This window comes from Scatophagus argus, chromosome 21 (assembly GCF_020382885.2).
Source record: "Scatophagus argus isolate fScaArg1 chromosome 21, fScaArg1.pri, whole genome shotgun sequence".
In the NCBI taxonomy this organism is placed as follows: Eukaryota; Metazoa; Chordata; class Actinopteri; family Scatophagidae; genus Scatophagus; species Scatophagus argus.
Genome location: NC_058513.1, coordinates 13,114,630 through 13,136,232, shown reverse-complemented (window position 1 = coordinate 13,136,232; position 21,603 = coordinate 13,114,630). Strand labels below are relative to the sequence as shown.

At 40.0% G+C, this 21,603-nt stretch overlaps 1 protein-coding gene across 5 annotated transcripts in view; it reads left to right on the top strand.

The window, feature by feature from the left end:
* The window catches only part of pald1a (phosphatase domain containing paladin 1a), a 49,381-nt gene extending 29,312 nt beyond the window's left edge, over nt 1–20,069 (top strand). For all 5 annotated transcript variants that reach the window (XM_046378265.1, XM_046378264.1, XM_046378263.1 and 2 more), the window contains 2 exons: nt 7,965–8,120; nt 17,899–20,069. In XM_046378265.1, coding sequence (XP_046234221.1) covers nt 7,965–8,120; nt 17,899–18,048 — 306 coding nt within the window. In that variant the 3' untranslated portion in view covers nt 18,049–20,069. The remainder of the gene's footprint in view (nt 1–7,964; nt 8,121–17,898) is intronic.
* The last annotated feature ends 1,534 nt before the right edge of the window (nt 20,070–21,603 follow it).

Below are 21,603 nucleotides of genomic sequence, written 5' to 3'. Positions count from 1 at the left end.
CAGTATTTAATCAGCTTAGCATGGCTGAGCGACTGGAAAAAGACAGAGGACTGGAATCTGTAGAAACCATTAACGTAAAGGCTTCTCCGTCTCCTCCTCTCTCAGGCTGCTACATGGCTTCTCTGCTCCTAAAGAAAAAAAAAAGCCATTTTGGGCACCATTTTGATCTATAAAGATCAGTTCTGCTGCTAGAGGCAGGCGACAGACTAGATAGATGGATGGTCTTTAGAAAAATAGTTATGTGTGTAAAACAATATACATAAGCTGGTTAGGTTCAATGCTACCTCACGGAATATAATAAATACCTCCGCATACTTCCCTAACCTTTTAATTTATAACACTACTAATAGTATTAAAGTGACATATTTTTTTTGTCATTGGAGGAAACTCACTCCAACGAAATTTGTTCTCTGCATTTAACCCACCCAAGTGACGTGCACACACACACACAGCAAACCCGGGGCAGTGGGCTGGTAAATTTTGCTTTTCTAATCAAAGTTAGCTTCACTCAGATTTTAACAAAAGCAGATTTGAAGCTTTCAGTTGTGACAGTGATGTTGATGACAAAAGAATATTTCACTTCCAAACACTAGGAAAACGTTTTTTCAGCACATTGCTGGGTAGTGCAACCCAAATAAGGACCAATAATGGGGATGATGAATAATGTGGAGTAAAATCATATTTATGCTGACGCCACTACATTTTAACACAATCATGTATGACATTCATAAGAGAGCAGAATAATGTATACATTTTTTGTGAAGGAGGGAAACGGACTGAGTTTGTTTTATCCAGACCGAACAGGTGATCTGTGAAAGCACCCCTAGACTAATGAAGCAGAGTTTCAGACGCTCTAAAGTGGAAATTGTACAGATTATTAACTCCTTTTGATTCTCTTTTTTTGGCCATATCAGACAAAGATCAACTGAGTTGAAAAGTTATGTTTTTACGCATTGTTTACTATTGTTTGATTTGAATGTCTTGTATTTGTCCCAGTGTCATTCAAGTTATGAACATCAAATACTGCATTTTAAGCTTTGACAAGAAAATGTCAACCCGGATGGGGAAAAAGGCCAAAAAGGATTTGGCCCTGGTTTGTTATGAATCCCCCTGAAAATCAGCACATATACTTGACTTTGACTTGTACGCACATTGAGTGAAGGAGCCATGTGTAGGCTGCCTGTCCAAACTAGACAGGTTGGGGGTTTGGTTTAGGATTTGCGTGGGAGGTGTTCTTACAGAATCTCATGAATGGCTGCTTGTGCAAACCTGGGTGGGAAGGGCCAATATGGATTGGCCTTTTTACCTCAGCAACCCCATCAGATGGTAATTGTCACCATATGTCAAGCAGACGGACTTTTCCATAATGTGCAGTTCTCAATTCAGTTTTCACTCACATGATCCCACAGAAAGGTCAAACGTCAACACTCGTCTGCCGGGCATTCAAGCATTAAACTGTGGAAATAAAGTTTGTATTAAAGTGCAAAATCTTTAAGGCTCAACGTTTTCTCTTTAACTGATACCCAGATCCTCTCAAAATGATTTTCATTGACATTTCAGTTTGTATGTACTTGTTGTGCTGTTAAAAAAGCGCAGATGAGAAGAGTTTAGAAAAGTCAAAATAAAAACAGTACCAGCTTTTGGGGAAGATGAGCTTATTGTTTTCATACCACTTAGCATCTTCATGTACTTACTTACCTCACTGGGGGAATGTGTTTGAAGCCTTTGATGGTTTTGTCATTGGGAGAGGAGACATCCCAGTGTTGTCAGTGCTTTTCGCACACATAGAGATTCACTATCGGAGATGGACAGAAATCGCTCGGCCATCACACACTCTGGTGATAAATCAATAGCAGTAGCTCACTATTGATTGACTAACATCTGCCAGTACACGTGTAGAGGGAGAGGGGTGGGCAGTCACATTATTGCTGTCGCTTCGGACTGTACATCATGAATGCTCATCATTGTTGCCTGATCTCTTAGTGTGTGCAGCCGTGACAACAGCCTCTTTTACGTCAAGGTTAACATGCTGAACTGCTCAGCATGTGCAGCCCTTAAACCTTATGACGCGTAGCATCCCTGTTTACATAAGACGTGGACGCTGGTCAGGCAGTATGTCTCATAAGCTGGTGGTGTTTACCTTTAATACACCTACACCTGCAGGCTGTGGGGCTTATCCGCAGAACTTTGTGAACTTTCGTCTGACCCTGGTCTGACGTGTTTGTATTAAAAGGCGGAGACTGAAACAGTTGCTTGAGGTAATGTTAAATGACTCAAAAACAAATATCAAGTGTGTTTATGTTGTTGCAAAATACATTTCTCGTTCTCTAAAATCAGTGTATTTCTTTGTGTCTTACTGTATATTGAACACAGATTTGCCACACATTTAGATGCGGTAAAAGTTGCTTTGTGACTGACCTGACTCATCTTACTGACTGCCCAGTGTCCAGTATTTCCTGACTAATGCATATTAGCAACAGGAAAACCTGCTCAATTTATCCCCTGCCTTGTTTTTCTTTCCCTTACGTCTTCTCTCTTTTTCTCGTTTAACAAACAAGAGAAACTAGTTGAAGTGAACATGTTAATTTGAAGTCATTAACAAATAAAATTTAAAAAAAAGCATAGGTGTTAAATACCTTGTCAATAAGTGTAGACATTTAAAGTAAAGTCTGATGTTTTTGGATATACACTAAAGATCACTTATTAAAATGGCATATCTCATTTATGTAATTTATGCAAAAAACCAGTGAAGACTGCAAGCTATCAAATCCAAACCTGTTCTTTTTACACTTTTGTTGTTTTGTATGAATAAATTTGAACCTCATTTATTTATTCATACAAAATGCAACTACTGACCTTTGGAGGTGTTGGTAGGGTTTTTGTTTTGTTTAGACAAATCCAGGCTAGCTGTTTCCCCTACAAGCTATACTAATGGCCTCCAATTTGGCTGCAGCTTTGTATACTAGGTATCAGTCTTCTCACCTAACTGTAAGAATCTTAATCACTGTATTTTCATAAATGTTTCATGGAAGAATCAAAAGAATCTCATGTTGTAAGTCCATGATAAAAGCAAAAAGAAAACCCTCTATATAAACTGATAAAACGGTTCTAATGTCTAGTACTTGTATTGAGGAGGAGTAGATGAAATTTTTCCAGTCAATTAAACAGAAAGCTGTCACTGCTTTCATTAGTGGTTTCCATGTTCTCTTAACCACTCACTTTGACGTTGTCCTTGCTAAGAGCTCTGCTCAGCGGATCAGCATTCCTGGACTCTCTCGACAATGGTATGCGGTCTGTGTTTGGCCAGCCTCTCATCCCACTCAGGATCGAGCAAAGCTGAAGATGTTCATCATCATCACACCTCAGCAGCTGCCTGAATTATGGCTTCCACCTTTTTATAGTGAATGAGGACTGACCAGTCAGATCCTTTTGTTCTGAAAGGTCAAGTGAGATGAGGTGATCGTGTGGTTTCTTCGTCTTTTTTTCCTCTCCTTTTCCTTGCCAACTCAGAAAAGCATTTTCTTCTTTCTCTTTAAAAGATTATGAGATTGTTCCACCCTTAAAATTAGAGGAATTTTTTATTTTGATCTCAATATAGCAAGTATTAAATTGTTTTCTACACTTTTGCATATGATGATCAGTACCTTACAGGAATTGTCCCAGAAGTTGAAAAATGTAATCCACTTACAGTTTTCAAATCTGTTCTACATGGAATGGAAGAAATTTACTTTGTTTCTTCACCACATGTTCCCCAACATTGTTTTCTGAAGGAATTTCTGCAGTGCACAAGAGGCTCCTCAGCCACACATATGGCTCCGTCGATGTAGGCAGACTGATGGCAGCCACAAAATTAGAGTTCTGCAGATTGCAGAGGTGTGAATTATGTAATCTTTGCAAACTGATCTGACCGTGTGTGTGTGTGTGTGTGTGCACACGCGCGCGTGTGCATGCATGCTGTGAAGTCGGTATTTGGCCGTGACTGGTACACAGATAGCTGCCAGGCTATGAAATGCTGAAAGCACCCTGGGGTAGCAGGGCACACAGGGTGATCGGGTTCACCTGCCACTGCCACTGTGGCCAATGTTAGCTGAGAAAGGTTAGAAAAAGTGACATGTCTGTGTGCTTTCTTTCTTCCTCTGTGTTCTGGGAGATTTGATAGACAACAGACAGCACATCCATTGTTTGCCTACGTTCTCTCCTGCTCTGCAGCAGATGCTTGGAAAACTGGGATTCAACCACGGCTGTTTGGGAATGGACAGGAAACCCCACTCTTTCCCCCTTACCCTCACAGTCTCGCTCTTTGTTGCGTCATTCAGCTCAGGAATGATTGTATTATGGTTAACTGTACACATTTCAAATTACCATGAGTGCTAGCCCACATAGCTTTCAAATTTTCATTACTGCCTGCAAAACATCCACCATATCTGTAAAATACTTCCCTCACATGCTGCTGTTTGTGAGAAGGTAATTTAACTCTGTTTTAGCCCCACTTTGACTGCCCTGATTTTAGTGTGTTTGAGGCTGTACCTACAATAGATAAACTCACTAACTGTGACTCCTGTCAGATTGTGTGAGCACACGTACAGTCAAATACTCATTAGTGTCAAGTGTCTGAAGAACTGCAGACAGTTCATCAAGCTATGCTACACCTTGTCCCTTGTCACTCCCCCTGCATTGACACATTATCCAGTCCAGCACACATCTCACACTCAGCCAGAACCACAGCTGGATGGCAGACCTTTTCACTTGACGCCTGGAAATGCTCAAGGCTCTGAGGGGAGGAAAAAGGGAAAACATCTTGACACTGACTCGCCACACTGATGAAAGCCTGTCTGCATGTGCCTTAGTCTGCCTTAGTGCACACACAGCATATAATTGAAGTGCAACCCAACTGCCAACCTTACTTTGTGGCAGGTAATAGCTCTGTAAGAGAACTGCTTTGTGGGTAAGTTCTCCTTTGCTGGGTTACATAACCAAAACTCTAATTTATACAGTTTTATGTTTTTCTTCTCTACCTTCTGTGGACAGAGACATTAGTCCGGTGAGAGTATTGTTATCTTGACTCTTAACTAACAATCAAGGGAATTATAGCAGCATCTCATACTCTGGATAATTGCATTGTGCTGGTGTCTCTGACCATAGGGTTTCGCCATAACAACTCAAATCATTTAGTAATTATGATGAGAATAGCCGTATAACTACAGTATAGTGTTTATGGGTAAAACTGGGGAGTTAAAGGGTATTTGGAAGCACAGGGAGTAAACATGTGTTGTGAGTACTAGGGTGTACCATGGTTGACATTGTACATTGGGTAACAGTTCTGGTAGTTGGCTTATCAGCTGAGCTCCTTCTAAATGTCAAGACTGCTATCTGCCAGTGGGTTTCTTTAAAGATAAAAGGTGGCTTCCCCTTTTAGAACATTGTAGGAGATGAAGGTCTACCGATGAAGCAACTTTCGTATTTTTATTTTTTTATCTCATTATATTAGCCATATCATTCACATCTTGAAGTTGTCTAGACACAAGTGCTTAATTTGCCTTGTTGGTCAGATAAGTGTGATCACCCACATTGTTTAAATCACAAGGTATTGGAAGGTCTTTCGAGGCTGAGCTTGTCGGCGGCTTTGTTATCTGCTACAAGATAAGTACAGGCGTGAGTGAGTAGTATGGAAGTAATTCATTATAGCATGTGATTTGTTGTTGAAGTTTGTATTTTCCTACACTTAGCTGGGTTCATACAAGGTACAGTATGTGACCACATTTAACCCTCAGGAGTCGACAGACGCGCCGGCGCGTCCTTATCACAAGACCACTTTAAGACGATGTAGCTGCAAGACGCAGCCTCGCTGATTTTTTGTGTCGAAAGTGGGCACTTCAAACTATATACCAGTTTTTAAATTTTGTTAATATGTCAAGTAAAACCCAAGTTATGATAAAAAATATACGCACTGTTTTTTTCATGACAATTGCCATCACGGTGGGTGCGCGTTTGGTGCGCGTTTGGGGCGCGCGTTTTATGCAAGAAGACGCAATAAACACCAGCGCATTGAGCGCACTTCATTCAGCGCATTTCAGCGCATTTTCCCCAGTCGGATTTTAGAGTTTTGTGTGATTTTAGGTCCAGTGTGTCAATACAGTATGTCAAAATGAAAAAAACAACAGTAAATCACACTTGTGAGGTTGTGCTGATGAAAAATGATTCCAAAATGGCAAGATAAAAAAAATTCTAAGTTGAAATATAAAATTAGAATCAAAAATAGTCAACAACTGACAATTATACATGACTTCAGAGGGTTAAACCTGCCTTTAGCGGCTTTTTATGTTAAAACTGAATCAGATGACTCACTGTGACCCATCTTTTCATTTTTATGTAGCTTTTTATGTAAAACCTCTTTCAAATAATCATTTTGGTTGTTGCATCTGATTCCCCTGAACCTAGATATTACAGTGTGTACTGCAATTACTGGCAAAAATAATTTTAAGGACAGTGTATCCTACATGCCCAGCAAGAATTGGAAACCGATTTGCATTGCATTTGACTTGTCTCGTATGAATAGATTTTTTCAAGCTGAAACGTGAACTTTGATTCCACTTTCAAAATAAATTGTGTGTTGAGCATCAAGAAATGACAGCTTGCTGTGTAAATTAGAATAAAATATTTGGCCTCTGGCACTTTTCTATGCCTGCAGTCCCACATCTTTACTAATGCATCCGTGAGAACAATGGAAACCCATTTTACTGTACATTGTATAGCTACTAAGTTTTCATCTACTAATTACAGTGGTTGCTGTTTTTTATTTATTTATTTATTTTCAATTTCTATGACTGGAGGAAAGAGACATTATTAATTAGTTGCTAAGAGTTTTCTCTTTGTCAGTATTGGCGTTAATTGTGTGCATTGTTAGATTAGTCAAAGCTGTTGATGCATGACTCACTATGTGTTTGTGCCTGCACTGGTGGCCTGAGGGAAACTGCGATAAAAAATAATATGTTGGCACTAAGCAGAAATAATGTCCATGCAGGCATGACTGGGGAGTTTGAGGTAATATAGGAGAAACACGGAGCAGGACTGAGGATGTTACATAAGCTGAAAACACATCTGATCTCACTGACTGTCATATCAAAATGAGAGAAAACTGGAATGACTTATTTTGTGGGTGCTTTTTATTTACTTATGGGAGAATTTGCTTATAAGCAAATTTTAACCATCACTGCCTCTGGTGTGTTGATGTGTGGACCGGTGCTGTTTTCATTAGCAGGATCAACAAATATCACTGACATTTGGAGAGGGGTTAAACCATGCGCCAATGAACAAGACATTCGTGTTTGGTTTACATCCAGGATTTGCCTTTTTTTTTTTTGTTTGTTTGTTTTTCCTTATTTTTGAGTTATGGTGAATGGAACACAGCGGGGAAATTCACTTGTAATAGCAGCTCACAAGAACAGTGTAGAGTGCAAAAAGTGTGCAAAACAGTTTCAAAAATATAAAGAGTTTATAAATTAACAGTTTTAAAACAAACAATAAACCGCTATACAGGTTAGCGTAGTGGTAGGAGGTGATGATCATGGGTCAGTGTTGCAAATATCTATAAGGAGAGGGAGGAAATGAGGACTAGACTGTTGACTTGTACAGTCTAACAGCAGTGGGAATGAAGAAAGTGTGTTGTCCATGATGGATGTCAGCACAAACAGATGTTTTGTGATGTTTACGTAGCCTTCGTGTTCTCTCTGTGCTATCAGCAACTTGTCAGTGCCTCTATTAAGGCAGGCTGAATATCAAAGACTAACATTATGTAAACATATTCTACAGACAGGAGACGATTAGAGGCATTAAATTACCCACAACACAAGGCAGACAACCTGTCTAGGTTTTGATATTTAGCACAGATGAATATAGCAAACATAACAACAATAACAAAGACTGAAATACCAATAAAGCTTTTTTTTTAAAACCTCTTTTCTTAGATCAAAGGTGGTAAGACTGACAAGGAGTGTCAGCAGCTGCTGCTGAAGAGCCTGCAGTACCTGGAGCGCTACATTTACCTCATCCTTTTCAACACATACCTGCACCTAGAGAAGAAGAACTCCTGGCAGCGCTCCTTCACCCTCTGGATGGAACAGGTACCATATATTTATATGCATTTGGATAATTGAACAGCAATCACAAGAAAGAAAAATTCCTCTAAACCACTAATTTGATTGACTTGCATCACAGTTACTACTCCATGAGATGGACTTTTCAAGTTACTCCTGCTGGTTATGAGGTTTGTCTTGAATTGCTCTTGGAAAAATATGAGAAACACTTTGCAAAGTGCAGTCTGAACATTGGATCTGTGTTGTGCTATAGCCACATTTCCATCCAAAGTACTTAAGCCTTGATTTCATTTCAAGGAAGCGAAAGGTGGCTTCAGCCCATAGTTGTCTGTGTTTCCACCCGTGAAGACATATGAAAACATGAGAGTGTCACTCTGAGCTTTCTTCTGTTGAAGCGTGAAGCACAATAAACAAAAAACAATCTGTGAAAATGGTGGCTGCAAGTAGCTCAACCAGTCAGACAAGTTCATGTGCTGCGAGAACTGAACTAGTACATGTTTAGTGCACAAGACTCCGGTGGCCTCTGAGACCAGTTTGCACCTTGTCATTTGCTGCTCTATATGTGTTATTAAAATTGTAACAAGGGGAACAAATCTTTAATTACCCACAGTGACATGTGCCGTCGATGGAAGAAAATGGTTGAGTTACGGTTCTTTCTTCTTCTTCTTTTTTTTAACATTCAGTTTGTGCATATTGTGAACCGGTTACCTGAGTTTCATTTGGATTTTCCTCCAAGAATTTACAAGCTGGTACTGGTTCTATTGTGGTCTGGTTCTTCACACACTGAACTTCATAATGTCTCGGCTCTGTGTTTTTGTTGGTACATTAATCGTTTGGCCAGCTGTGCCCCTACAGTAAAGTTGAGAATTTATGTGCATTCCAAGCAAATGAGTAGTCTGTAAGGGTACCCAGTGCGCGCACACACACACACACACACACACACACACACATACTGCAATTAGATGTATGTTGCAATATGTCAAACTCACATGGTGGTTAAAAAAAAAAAAAGCAGTTTGGCAGGTTGACAAAACACATTCAGTGCGATCACTTAAAGCCACAGAGCACAGAGTGAATTTCAAATGTCAACAAATGATAAGTCTACATTATATAGTTCATTTATATTACTATCCCAGCTTTAGTACTGAGGTTCAGCAATTTTCTGTTTTTTAAAGAAGTGGCATATTTCCACCACAGAGCAAACACCAGCAGAAACTTAAGATGTTTTCTTTCTTCAGGCTGATAGATTATTATTTTTTTTATGTTTGTTGTCTCAAATTGTCAGTTTCTAGAACTTCAGCCTGCAAATTCACTACCATTTTCTATTTTCGATTGAGAGCTGATGTCCCAGAGATACACGGTCAAGACGCTGGAATGTTTGAAAATTGCTGAATGAAAATCTCTTCCTTCTTTGTCCTTATTGAGGTGGAATAAACTCAAAGATAAAACATGGAATTTCAAAATAGACTGGAACAATAGCTGTGAAAACAATTGTCAAAGAAATATATGCGGTCAAACGGGGCATATTCTTCCTGTTATGAATAGCAAATATATGTGGTGCATCAGAGTGACTCTAATGGCCCAGTTATGCCCTGAGATAATAGAGGCATGCAAACAGGGAACAGGAACGCTCGGCTGTAAAACAGGCAGCAGAAGATACTTTGACATTAATGGATATTTCTGTATTCCATCATCTAGGTACCATTTATTTTACTTTCTTGTGAGGAAAAACTGTGGTAGTTTTGAACAGCAATCTGGTCTAGACTAAATTTTAAATAGCTTGTAATGTAGTGCAAAACCATGAAGCCTATCACACAGATAAATAACTATGAAAAATTTAAAAACCTTCACCTTCTTTTCTCATTTGTTTCAGATCGCAGTTACTGCATTTTTTTTTTTAATCACTCGGGAGCTGCGGAAGCAAGTTGTAAACACAACACTTGACATAACATCATTTTAAGTTGATAGTGAACAGTGAGCTTGGTCTCTAGCAGCTCATGAGGGAAATATCAGTTTCTTTAGCATCTACATGCTCCGATGCGTTCACCAGCCAGTCCCTAACTGTGTCTGTCTGCATTCGGCGCTGAACAGGTGGTGTACACCCGATTTTTAGACATTTTTGCTTGAAGCAGCTGCCTGCTATGGCTGAAAACGATGATGTAAGAGTGTTGGCAGTGAACCAAAACAGTAAATTTGCAGCTGAACATCTAGACAATAAGCTGAAACAGTATTTACAGTCTCTAGTGTGAATGCACACTTGACTGTCTTCACAAAATTTTAATGAGGGATGAAAACACTATGGCAGAAGGGGAAAAGTCCAGGCCATAAGACATCCGAAAAAGTCAATTACTTGGTGGGAATCGTTTCTGAGACACACTGAAAGTGTATCAGTTGCCAAATTGTGCTTTTCGTGCCTGTTCTGCCTTTTAGACCGTGAGTCAAACAATTTCCAGCATGTATTGGTTTGTAGCCATTACTGCTGAAAAGCTTAACCCCTCACCTCTGAGTTTCTTTTTTGATAAACGCAAAGTTCCTCTTTTGATTGATTGTGCAGTTGCATCGCAAAATTGCATCCTTACAACTCCTACTGCTGCTATTTCAGTGTTCATCCTGTCCTTTTTAATCTGAATCTGTTTCTAGTATCTGAATCTGTTTCTAGCACGAGTGAAAGTGGTCATTTTCATTTGTTTTATACTTTATGCAGTTTTTTAAGGTTCTTTAGGTGAAGACCTCATTTTAATAGCTAAATATGCAATCATTTCTATGCCTAAATAACCATAATAGCCTGTTTTCATAAAAGCAAATATATAATTATGTGTTTACGGCTGTGTTTGCTGCTCAGTATGAATGATAATCATAATTATCAAGCTGTATTTCCAAAATTCAGTGGTGAATCGAATCCCAAGTGTCTGCAATTCTCTTCTGTCTCCTGGAACACCTGGGGAATATGTCTGAACAAAATGACCCACCCTGAACTTTCTAAGTCCCTGTGCAGCCTGTTCTTACCTCTGTGGCCACTGGCAAGCTCTGGAGGGAAACGGGCTACTCGGAATGGAAATCACAGCCATCCATCAACTGGACAGATAGCATGAAACAGATGGCACCACAATATATCAACTCAGCCATTTTCTGTAAGAAGAAATCAAGAAGAGATATTCTTGCTACTTAAGGACTGATAGCCTTCCCTTGAGCAGACTGCACCTGCATTAATGCACTGTGTCTGATTTCTGAAATGGCAAAGAAAATTGCACAACAATATTCATCCTCAGTAAATTCTCATATGAGAGCTGGTATTCACACAATAACAACACAAAAAAGGTTAACAGAACTTTTGCTTGTAAAAGGTCACAAGACAATTAATGTGAAAATGCTGAAGGAGATTTTGAGTTTCACTTGTGGTGGCTTATGGTCTTTCAGAGGAAAAACACAAAGTGGAACACCTGACATGACTTGTACTCGTGGAAAAAGAGCTCTGAAAAAAGATTATACTGAATTTATCAAGACAACAGTTTAACACCGAGGACATTTAGAGTTTGCATTATCTGGCCCTGATTCTCTGCCACTGAAATAAAAGGCCCCGCCTTTATGGTTTTCCATGGCCAGAAGTGAACCGCAGCTCAGAGTTTGGTTGGACTTTTTGAGTGTGATGCTGGAGGTTTGGTGCACCTTATTAGGTCACTTTCTCCGCTGACTGAATGGAAGTTTAATTGACAGGTTACAAGTGTGCTGACAAAGCCCTGCACACCCCAGCCACATATAAAGCTGATGACATCTCAGACGATTTCTGTCATCAGCCACAGAGTGCAGTAATGATGTGCCGGAAATCTGTCTAGGGCTGCGAGGTCTGAAACCCCGGTTACATTGCTATCCCGCTTCAGGTCAGCCCTCAGTTTAGATGAACTGAATTGCCTCATGAGTGAACACCACCTGTAGCTACGAAACAAATTAGAGGCTTTTTATATTCTGAATGTCATTGAAAGTCGGGAGACGTCTTAAGCTGCAGCACGGACTTCATCAGTAATTTCTTACAGTAGATCCTTTCTTGGTCCTTTTCTCTCTGCTGGCAGGATGAACAGAAATGAAGTTCCTGCTGTTAAATCTTCAATCACATGCAGAGAAAGTTTTCCAGTAATGCCTTTTCTCCTGTGTTTTTTCCGTTGTGCTCTTTAGATTTACTGTATATGCTTTTGCAACAGCAACAGCAGTAGTTTATTTGACTTGAATTGGTGAAAACACCAAACTGTCACAGCAAGAGACACTGAGTGACACAAGATCTCTGTGGAGTGCAATGCCCAAACACAGCACAGAAATCAATCAATAAATAATTTATTTGGTGGCATAATGTGCCTCAGTTACACTGTACCTTTGATAGAATTGATTTGAACCAGTCAGACTGAACCAGTGAGATGAAAGATGGTTACTGTGGCAACCATTTTCTTGGCATTAGGGTTTGGATTAGGTTTCATCCTAAAGAAACTTTTATATGATTGATTTTTGAGCCCGAGGGACTTACAGAAAGGACAACAAAGATGTCAGCCACAGCTATGACTGAGGGCACGAAGACTGAACATCTGAACATCCAAATATCTTTTTTTGTTGTTCTGGTCGTTGATGCACATTTTGCTGTCCTCATGGGTTATGCGGTGTGTTGTCTCCATTGTATTTCTTCACATCATTTGCCTTCAGTGGATAATGTTGAGGTAAATCTCATGCAAATCATTTCCATGTTCACCACCAACAGTTTGACAAGAAAATTGGTTTACAAAATAAAAAAAAAAAATTGTGATTCTCCAAAGCAAAGCATGCAAGATGGCTAAATAAAAATGACAGCCATTCAATCTTTTAAATGCCTCTTCAAGGTAAAACTTTCTAAAAGGACATTTAAGAGAAAAGCATGAAGTTGAAGCATATGTGATACATTTTACCCCCCACCACCTGTCAGTATTGTGATGTGTTTACTGGCCCACATGCAGTAGAATCTGGCAGCAGCCCAGCCAATCTGACCCAAACAACCCAGAGGCACAATCATTAGCCGATCACCAGTGACCGTGGAAGGATCATTAATATAAAAATGCGACGCCAAAGGCGGAAGTCAGAGGTTGTCACTATCTCATGCATTTGAAGCGACAGTTACGCAACCTACCAGATCTGAGTGGTACAGTCTGTCCTGCATCCTGCACTGTGTGTATGCATCTGTGTGTGCATGCACCAATTTGATCTCTACAACAGCTTTAAACAGGAGCACAGTGTTCCCAGTCGTGCAGGGCAGCAGCCTTTGCCAGCTGATACATAGCCTGTGACCCATTTGGTGTTGATGCTTCTGTTCTGTCAGATTGTTGGAACACAGAAGTATGTGTTCTGTTTTGTGCTGTCTCACCACAGGATCAAAGATGCTGATTGCGACATAACGTGTTGGAATCAACTGCCACATTACTGCCACGCTGTGTGCACATTGGACAAATATTGTCCCTAGCGTCATTAGCCCATGTTGCCTCGTGGCCATGTAGTGAGATCAGAGCAGAAACATCAGAGGAGTTATTGGAATTGAAATCCATGTTTGCTAATCCAAAACATGGCCCTGTACACAATGGCAGGACTTGTGTATAGTGCATACCATGGATGCCTGCATGAGAGGTACCCTATCAGTCACTCCAGCTGTTTTGATGTGTGGCACAGAGGCCTCCCTGTCCCCTCACAGGCCCGGTATGTGCAGCCTTTGAGATAGCGGATTGTGGGAAAGACCAGTGCCTCCTCTCTACCTTGCTCCTCCCCAGTCGTTCCAGCCGCCTAATGAGTATTGGCGTTTGTGATCTCTTCAGTGCAGCATGAAAGACCTGTCTCTGACAGCTCTGCTTACTGTCACCCAGAAAGCTTGTCACCACAGACCAGCAACTTCAAGGCCGTTTTTACAAACAGTGCAGCAAAGATGCAGTAATTTACCCCAAAGTCCAGATCTGTTTTGTTTTGTATTTCACATTCTGCTACAGTGTACAGATATAATAGTGTCCACATCATCACATGTTTAGCTTTTATTTCCATCACAGCAGCATCATTTTATTCATCCGTGTTATATTATGCATAAAGTTAAAGCTGAATTTAAATTATGTTTACATTTTCAAACAGGTCAAAATAAAAGAAATGAGCGATAAAAATGACATTGCCAACATAATGGTGAAATTAACTGGTTGTCAGGGCAACTCTACATGTTTCCAGGCTTGTTAGTGTCCAGATCAGAGCAAAAGCTGAAAAAAAAAATGCTTCACAGTAAACCGACTTCAAAAGATTGTTGGCGGCTTTCAGTGCAGTCTGAGACTAAACCAAATAAACTGAAAATGACAGTCACACAGGCAGCATTGCTCTAGGAATGGAAGGCATTGCTCAGTCCACTATTTTGGTCCAGAATGAAATATATGAACTATTCGATGGATTGCTATGAAATTTGGTGCAGACCTACATGTTTCCCTCAGGATCAATTGTACTAACTTTGTTGATCTATGAGTTTTCACTTAAAACTATCTTGATTTGTCCATTTTAGGTTATGATGAAATACCTGCAAAAATAATGACATTCCCTCAAGCTGTAATTGGTGTTAAATAGCAAATGTTAGCATGCTAAACTAAACTGGTGAGCCTACTAGTAAACATTATACTTGGTTAACATCAGCACTTGACCACAGATGGTTGGTACGTTTCAAAGACTCATCGTTTTACTAGGAAATCACTGAATAGACTACTTTTGGCAGAGTTCCTGAGCTACAGGGTGGCAATAGTATGTCATAGGAGTGATGCTTTTGGAATATACTAAAAAATATAGCTTAATTAAGGATTTTGTTGCTGGAGTGGTGTGAGGAGTTGTTGCCCTTTTCACATCTCTGTCTGCACTGAAGTCCATTCAACTTAGCTGCTAATGAGGCATCTTTTGTGAAGGATCAAGCTTTTCAGACCTACTTTCAAGAGGGGGTGAGTACTTGACACACAAAAGATTTTATTGGTAGAGTATTCTTTTTAAGGGTCATCATTTCACCATGGGCGGATAGGCCTCTCTGACACAACTTTTTCAGATTTTTCACTCAACAATCACCTGTTTAGACAGCTGGTCTGTGGAGTAGATGAGTCAGTTTGAGCTCTGAACCAGGATACTTAAATGCACTTCTTCTCCTGGAAGTCTCATCCACTGACTGATGGTTTCGCTGCACCCACTCATTTGTTCCCACCAACCAGCTCAGTCAGTGTGGCAGTCGTCCAGAAATGCAGCTGATATAAACATGGATGTACTGAAAGATCCATCAGTGCATGTGTTTGGTACTAAAAGCTGGATTAAGACGGATGATGCCAGCTGAAGCTGCATGGTCATCTGTGCATAGTGAGGGAGCTCTCAGGACTGCAGAAAGGTTTTTAAATTTTAACCAGTGTCTACAAAGCAAAAGTTTTAGCGTTACATGATATCTATTGTAAGATTTTATTTTGCATGGTCAGCAAGTAGGTAATTTAGACCACACTCTGTGGTGCCTCTGTGTTTATTTCTGCACAAAGCTGGCCAGCTAAGCTATAATCATTGTTAGTGAAAGGGATATCTTGATACTGTTATTCCTGTGCATTGTTCCATTATGTCCTCCCCAGCATTCAACCTGACAGTGCATTTTTTAAAGTATGTTGTGTACCACTTCATACAGGATTACCTCACGTCTTCAACATAACCACAGTCATGTTCTTCAATTTTTTTTATGCTTTAAAAGTATGCATCTGAAAATCATACCTTGTTTTTTATCCACTGTTTAAACGCATCTTCTTGCACATTCCTCTCTAGTCTGAATTTGCAGACTTCTTGACTGCCTGAGGAGAAGAGGGAGAGGTGAAATTGGCGAAAAAGTTTCAGGCCACTGAGTCATTCCCTGAACGTCTTCTGAGTCCCACAAACTTGCTTGTGGTTCAGTCGAGTCCTGTATAGATTCTAATCTGAGAGTTTAGGCTGTGAGAGATAATTTTCTACATGTTTGTGCATCCCAAAAAAATGAGCTCAATGATGATGACAGTAGACAGATTCATAGAAATTAGTACATGCTGGCTGACAGTGACTAAACATCGCAGCCCAGCACAGTTACTTGAATCTTCAACTGCAGAGTAAACTGGGCAAGCTGTGGCACTTCTAATGGGGTATTCAATCTTTAGTTTTTGCAAGGAAGTCGTTGTCTGCTGGGTTTATTTCTATTTGTTTGTATTGTTTGGTTTCATGACCAGATGTTTCTGGTTGTCCATGGTGCTTCCCATCAGTCCTATGGAGTCTGACAGCCACAGCACATCATGAGTCAGCGTGAACTGCTGCTTCATATGATTGCTGAACTCTCTCCATGGAAATCTCACAGTGCTTCTAGCTGTGCTCATTCATCCAGTAATGACTCAGACCGAGAGAGACTAAACAGCATATACTGTTTCCATGGTTTTGTCCCTTTGCTGTGCTTAAATATGAGAGCAAGGTCGTCAGTTTTCAATTTTATAATAATTTGTTGTTCCAGTCTACTGCTTACAGCTGAAAACGTCAGTATAAAGTGGATCATCACAGAGGAAGAGGCTCTTGTTAGATTTCCTTCTGTGATAATGAACAGGATTTGTACAGCGCTTCCACCCAAAAGGTTTTACAAGATGCCTCCCATTCAGCCATTCTCGCACACACCGTTGGCAGCGAGCTACCAGACAAGAAAATAGGCCGACTGTCTGATCATTTGGGGTTCAGTGTCAAAATGACACTTTGACATGTGGACAGGAAGACACGTATTATTTGGCGAACTAAATAGCAGGTTGACAAACAAAGCCAGTGCAGTGTGGGTACTGGCTGTATTGGAATTTTTAGATTAAGTCATCCAAGAGTATGCATCACTATCACTGCTTTCATCAGTGATGGTGATGTAATAATTTTATAGATGCAGTAATATTACTCTCTGGTAAGGTACAGTTTTACGTAATGTGAAGATTAGAGACAAGCTGTTGACTCATCAGTTTGTCTATTGACTCCAAATTAATCAGCAACCATTTTGGTAACTGAATAATGGATTAAGTGTGTAATAAAAGTCCAGGCTTATAAAATCTGGATTTGGCTCACTTTTGCACTGAGAATTTGTGATATTTTCTGACAGTGTACAGATTTAACAGTTAATTGATTAGTCGAACAAAATATCCTCCCATCCATTCATTTTCTATACCGCATATCCGTCAGGGTCGCAGGGGGGGGCTGGAGCCTATCCCAGCTTACTATGGGTGACAGCTGGAGTACACCATGGACTGCTCACCAACCAAAATATTTTACAGATTAATCATGGATGAAAACACCTTTGAGACTAGTATACAGTATACTGGTATTTCTGAAAGATGTACTCTTGGAATTTATTTCCATACAAGAAGGAACAATCCAAATTGAGGCAGCACAGGCTGATTTATCCTGACTTTTAGTCTCAAGTATAAGATCAGTGGAAGATTCTGCATCGCCTTTAATACATCTCATTAATGACTTTACTTAGAACTCTTTGTCTTCGTAAGCTTTGTAAGGAGTGAAATGAACATGACATTTGAAATCAGTGGCGGATATTTTTACTTAAGTGCAGGATTTGAATATTTTTTCTCCCACTTCCTGTTGTTTCCAAACCCGCAGGAGATATCAATTATTCCAGTGTGCACACAACGTCAGAAAGTGATTGTCAAAGAGTTTGTGAGGTCATGACAGACAAGATTAAAAAAAAATAAAATACCTGGCCTTTTCTTGTTCTGTTCTGTCTCCTATTCATTTTGTAACATTTTGTGTGTCTGTGTGGCAGGTGGCTGCCAGAGCCGGAGTTTATGACATCCTCAACCAACTGGGCTTCTCCGAGTTTGAAAACCCAAGGGACACGCCGCTGGCCAGGCTGCGCTGCCGCTGGCAACAGCAAAACATTCAGTCACTTCCTTTCCGAGGGGAGTTCATCTGAGATAGGATCACTGTGAACACACCAAGACAGTACTGTGCTTTTCAGAATAAAAGACATTTACATTAATTTTGTTATGCCTTCTGTATTTACCCCAGTATCATTCATATCTTCACTTTATCTATTGTTTATGTTGCTGGTTTTTTCCCATTTCCCTTGCAATGTTAACTTTTTTGTTGGTGTTTCAATGTTGAGCCTTAGCAAAATGTTGCTCATATATTAGAGGTTGATATTTGTGCCTTTGGCTTTTCGTAATCTGTAGTAGAGCACAGAATTTCCATGTACTAATTGTTAAGTTACTTTTTTTTGTTCAATTTGTGGTTTGAAAAAAAACTTTGAGTTCTCACTTTTGAAGATGAGACGACCTTTAAAAACTTCTGTTAGAACATGACGAGAGTTAAATGTTGTTATGGAAGAGAGAACTAAATTCCACTCTGTTGTAAGCCAACAATTTTGGTTGTGTGTCACAACTGTTTGCTGTTGTGTGACCTGATATTTTTCTTGAGCCCTGTCCTTTTCTTCCCAACACAGCTGTCATCTGTGTCTTAGCATTTGTTCAACTCGAGGTTTTCAATTTTTAAGAAAATTCCCTGTGTACATATGAAAGCTGTTGTTATTTAAAAGCTAAAGCGTCTTTTGAGTTTTCTAAAGCTTGTCGGAGCGGATGTTTTTGAGAGGAAATGCTGTTGGTCAGTTTATTTTGCGACGTTATAATGGCAGTAATCTCTTGTACCCGTTTCTCTTTACATTCATTTACATGTGTCTCGTGATACAGGTACAGAACAGTGCTGAGCAGTACAGCATGTCAGGATTTTTTATGCTAGTTTGATTTTACTTTAAAACTGTAAATGTGTCTTTATTTGTAAACGAAGGAGCCATGTTGCTTAAAAATTGCAAATGTATCCTTTTTTTTCTTATATTCCCTGAAAGTCCCGTGGAATTGTAACATCACTTCTGTGATGTGATTTGAAGAACCAGAGATATCATGTTTTGTATTCTACACATTCTTCCTTCTCTAAACTGTCTACATTCCCCACAATGCAGCTCAACCGCTGACAGTTTGGTTGGAGATTCGGGTGTGTTATGCTAGCAGTGGCTGACGTAGCCTTGATTTGCTAGCCTCAAGCAGGGATGACGAAAGGGCTACAGAGGTCTGGTAAGCTCGCTTCTCTCCACATTGCAACCCCCAGATGTTTTGTTTTTTTTCCTTTTCACACTTGAAGTATTCAGCATCAGATGCTGACTCAGGTGACATCACTTGAGGCAGTTTACATGCATGAAGCCGACAGGAACCCCTGTCGGCTTCATGCAGCTTTTCTCACATATTCAAACAGACTTTGGTGTGTAAAACTGGTGGACTTCCCCTTCACAGACATAACAATCAGATTATAAGTCTGTAAATGTATGACTGTTAGCAGTGAGCACTGGGATGGGTTAAAACAAACACTTGCTATCAGTTGATGAAAGATAAATATGTCCTTTAACAACTGTTGGTGGCATCAAAATTGTATTGTTTAGTGTGCCTTCATTTCTGGAATAACATTTTACTGTACAGTATTTCCTTACAAGTCCTAACACTTCTTTTGTTTGATTATTTTGTTAATCTTTAATTTGCTAATATGTGTTTACTTGTAACTAAGTAATTGGTAGCTCAAAGTGTTTTTGAATCCTGCCCCAAAACCAGAAAGATAAGCCAGAAAAAAAGAAATCCTTCCTCCAGATGCCTCGTTATTTTTTCTTTTCTGTCAGTGTATCTATTGCTTATAACTGATTTAGATTAACTGAACTAAAAGATTGTGATGATTAATAATGAAATTGATTTTTTTAATGTTTGAGAGATTCCTCCATCGCAACACCATTTTCCTGTGACTCGATAACACAAGCACATACCCGTGCTGAGGTATGTCTTCGGTAATTTTTATATTTTTTTAACTCATAAAACTGAGTGCATCACCCTTTATTCACTATGTGTGCCACTTGTTTTCTTTTTGGGAGGCTAAAATAAATAATTCACACACTTTGAACAGGCTGCGTCTGCATTTGTCAGCTTTTCTAAGGAGAAAAATTAAACCAATTCATCTGTGTCAGGCATTCAGATTTAAAAATGTGGGAGGATTTTCAATAAAACAAAGCTGTTGTGGCAGAGCCAAATAATTGTCCCGTCCCTCCTCAGCTTCCTGTCTTTTTCCCTTCCTATCACAGCATCATCTTTTGCTCTAGATACGCACCACCAAGACTCCACTCGTATATCCGGGCCGCCTCTTTGTCTTGTGTCAGTGCCAACCTTGGAGAGCGGAGCAGAGCAGGTTATGAGCATCAAGCGGCTTACATTTACACAAAACAGATGACTCATTGTTGGGCTGAAATCTTAACATATTCCATATAGAGTAATAAAGAGCTTAGGCGGATCAAAAGACTAATCTGTGTTGCCTTTTGATGTGGACAGGTAAGGTCTTAATTAAAAAAAAAAAAAAAATAGATATGGTCACTCTCTCAAGAATGGAAGGTTGTGTGAGGATTAAAAGCCACTGGCCGGCACATCAGTGAAGCTCACTTGGCTTTGCTGGCCTGCTTTGAAAGGCTGATATCCCAGATCACTTCCCGTCTTGTAAGTGCATAGCAGGCTTATCTTTTGGGAGTACGGAAGTTGTTAGGATTTTATCACACCACAGCCTATCCTGGATTATTGTAAATGGAAACCAAGTGGTCCAGATTGAAACGCTTCTTTGATAGTTTCATACTCTTGTTTCCTTTCTACATCATCTCTTTGTGAGGTGGCTGGCATCATCTGGAGATATATTGGATAAATGGACAGTAACATAAACACACTTTTATCAAGCACAGTGTCTGTTTTGTCAATTTCTCTTAAATATACCAACACAGACAAATTGTTTAAAACAACATTTGGATATGGAGAGAGGCTATTCAGTTGCAGCATGTGGCCAACTTGACTCCAGGTCAAGATAAGCCCAGGACATGAAGACCATGCTTGGATGATATAGCGGCCCCTTGCCTTTGAAATCCTTTCCAGACTCATTGAGATACTCCCCAATGTGAAACTCAAGCTAGCAGTTCTGAAGGATCCCGAGATTACGGCAGACAAAGAGCAGCTTTGAGAGGTGAGCAGCGAGAGGGGATGTAATGAACTTCATGTGAAAAGCTTCCCTCTGCAGATGAGAGAGCTGTTCAGGAGAGGAGGCACAGTGCCGCTGCGAGGGGAGCATGGCTGCACCGCTGCCCTCTTTGTTCTTGTGTGGATAAAGGCAGCATTACAAACACCTCAGAGACTCGAGTGTGTTGTCAGACCTCTCAGGGATTTGACCAATAACAACACCGTGAAAATCTTTGAAGGGATGTTCTTAACTCTGCGTTGGCAAATATGTGCCCAGGCATTGATTTACTATGGGAAACAACACACAGTCCCCAATAGGGTAGGTATTACACACTCCGCTGAGCAAGGTAATGAAAAGTCTCATCTGGAAGGATAAAAAACTACTGATTGGATTGATAGGCTACAAATCTCTTAAATGCTCTTGGGGGGGGTGTTCCTAGCACATC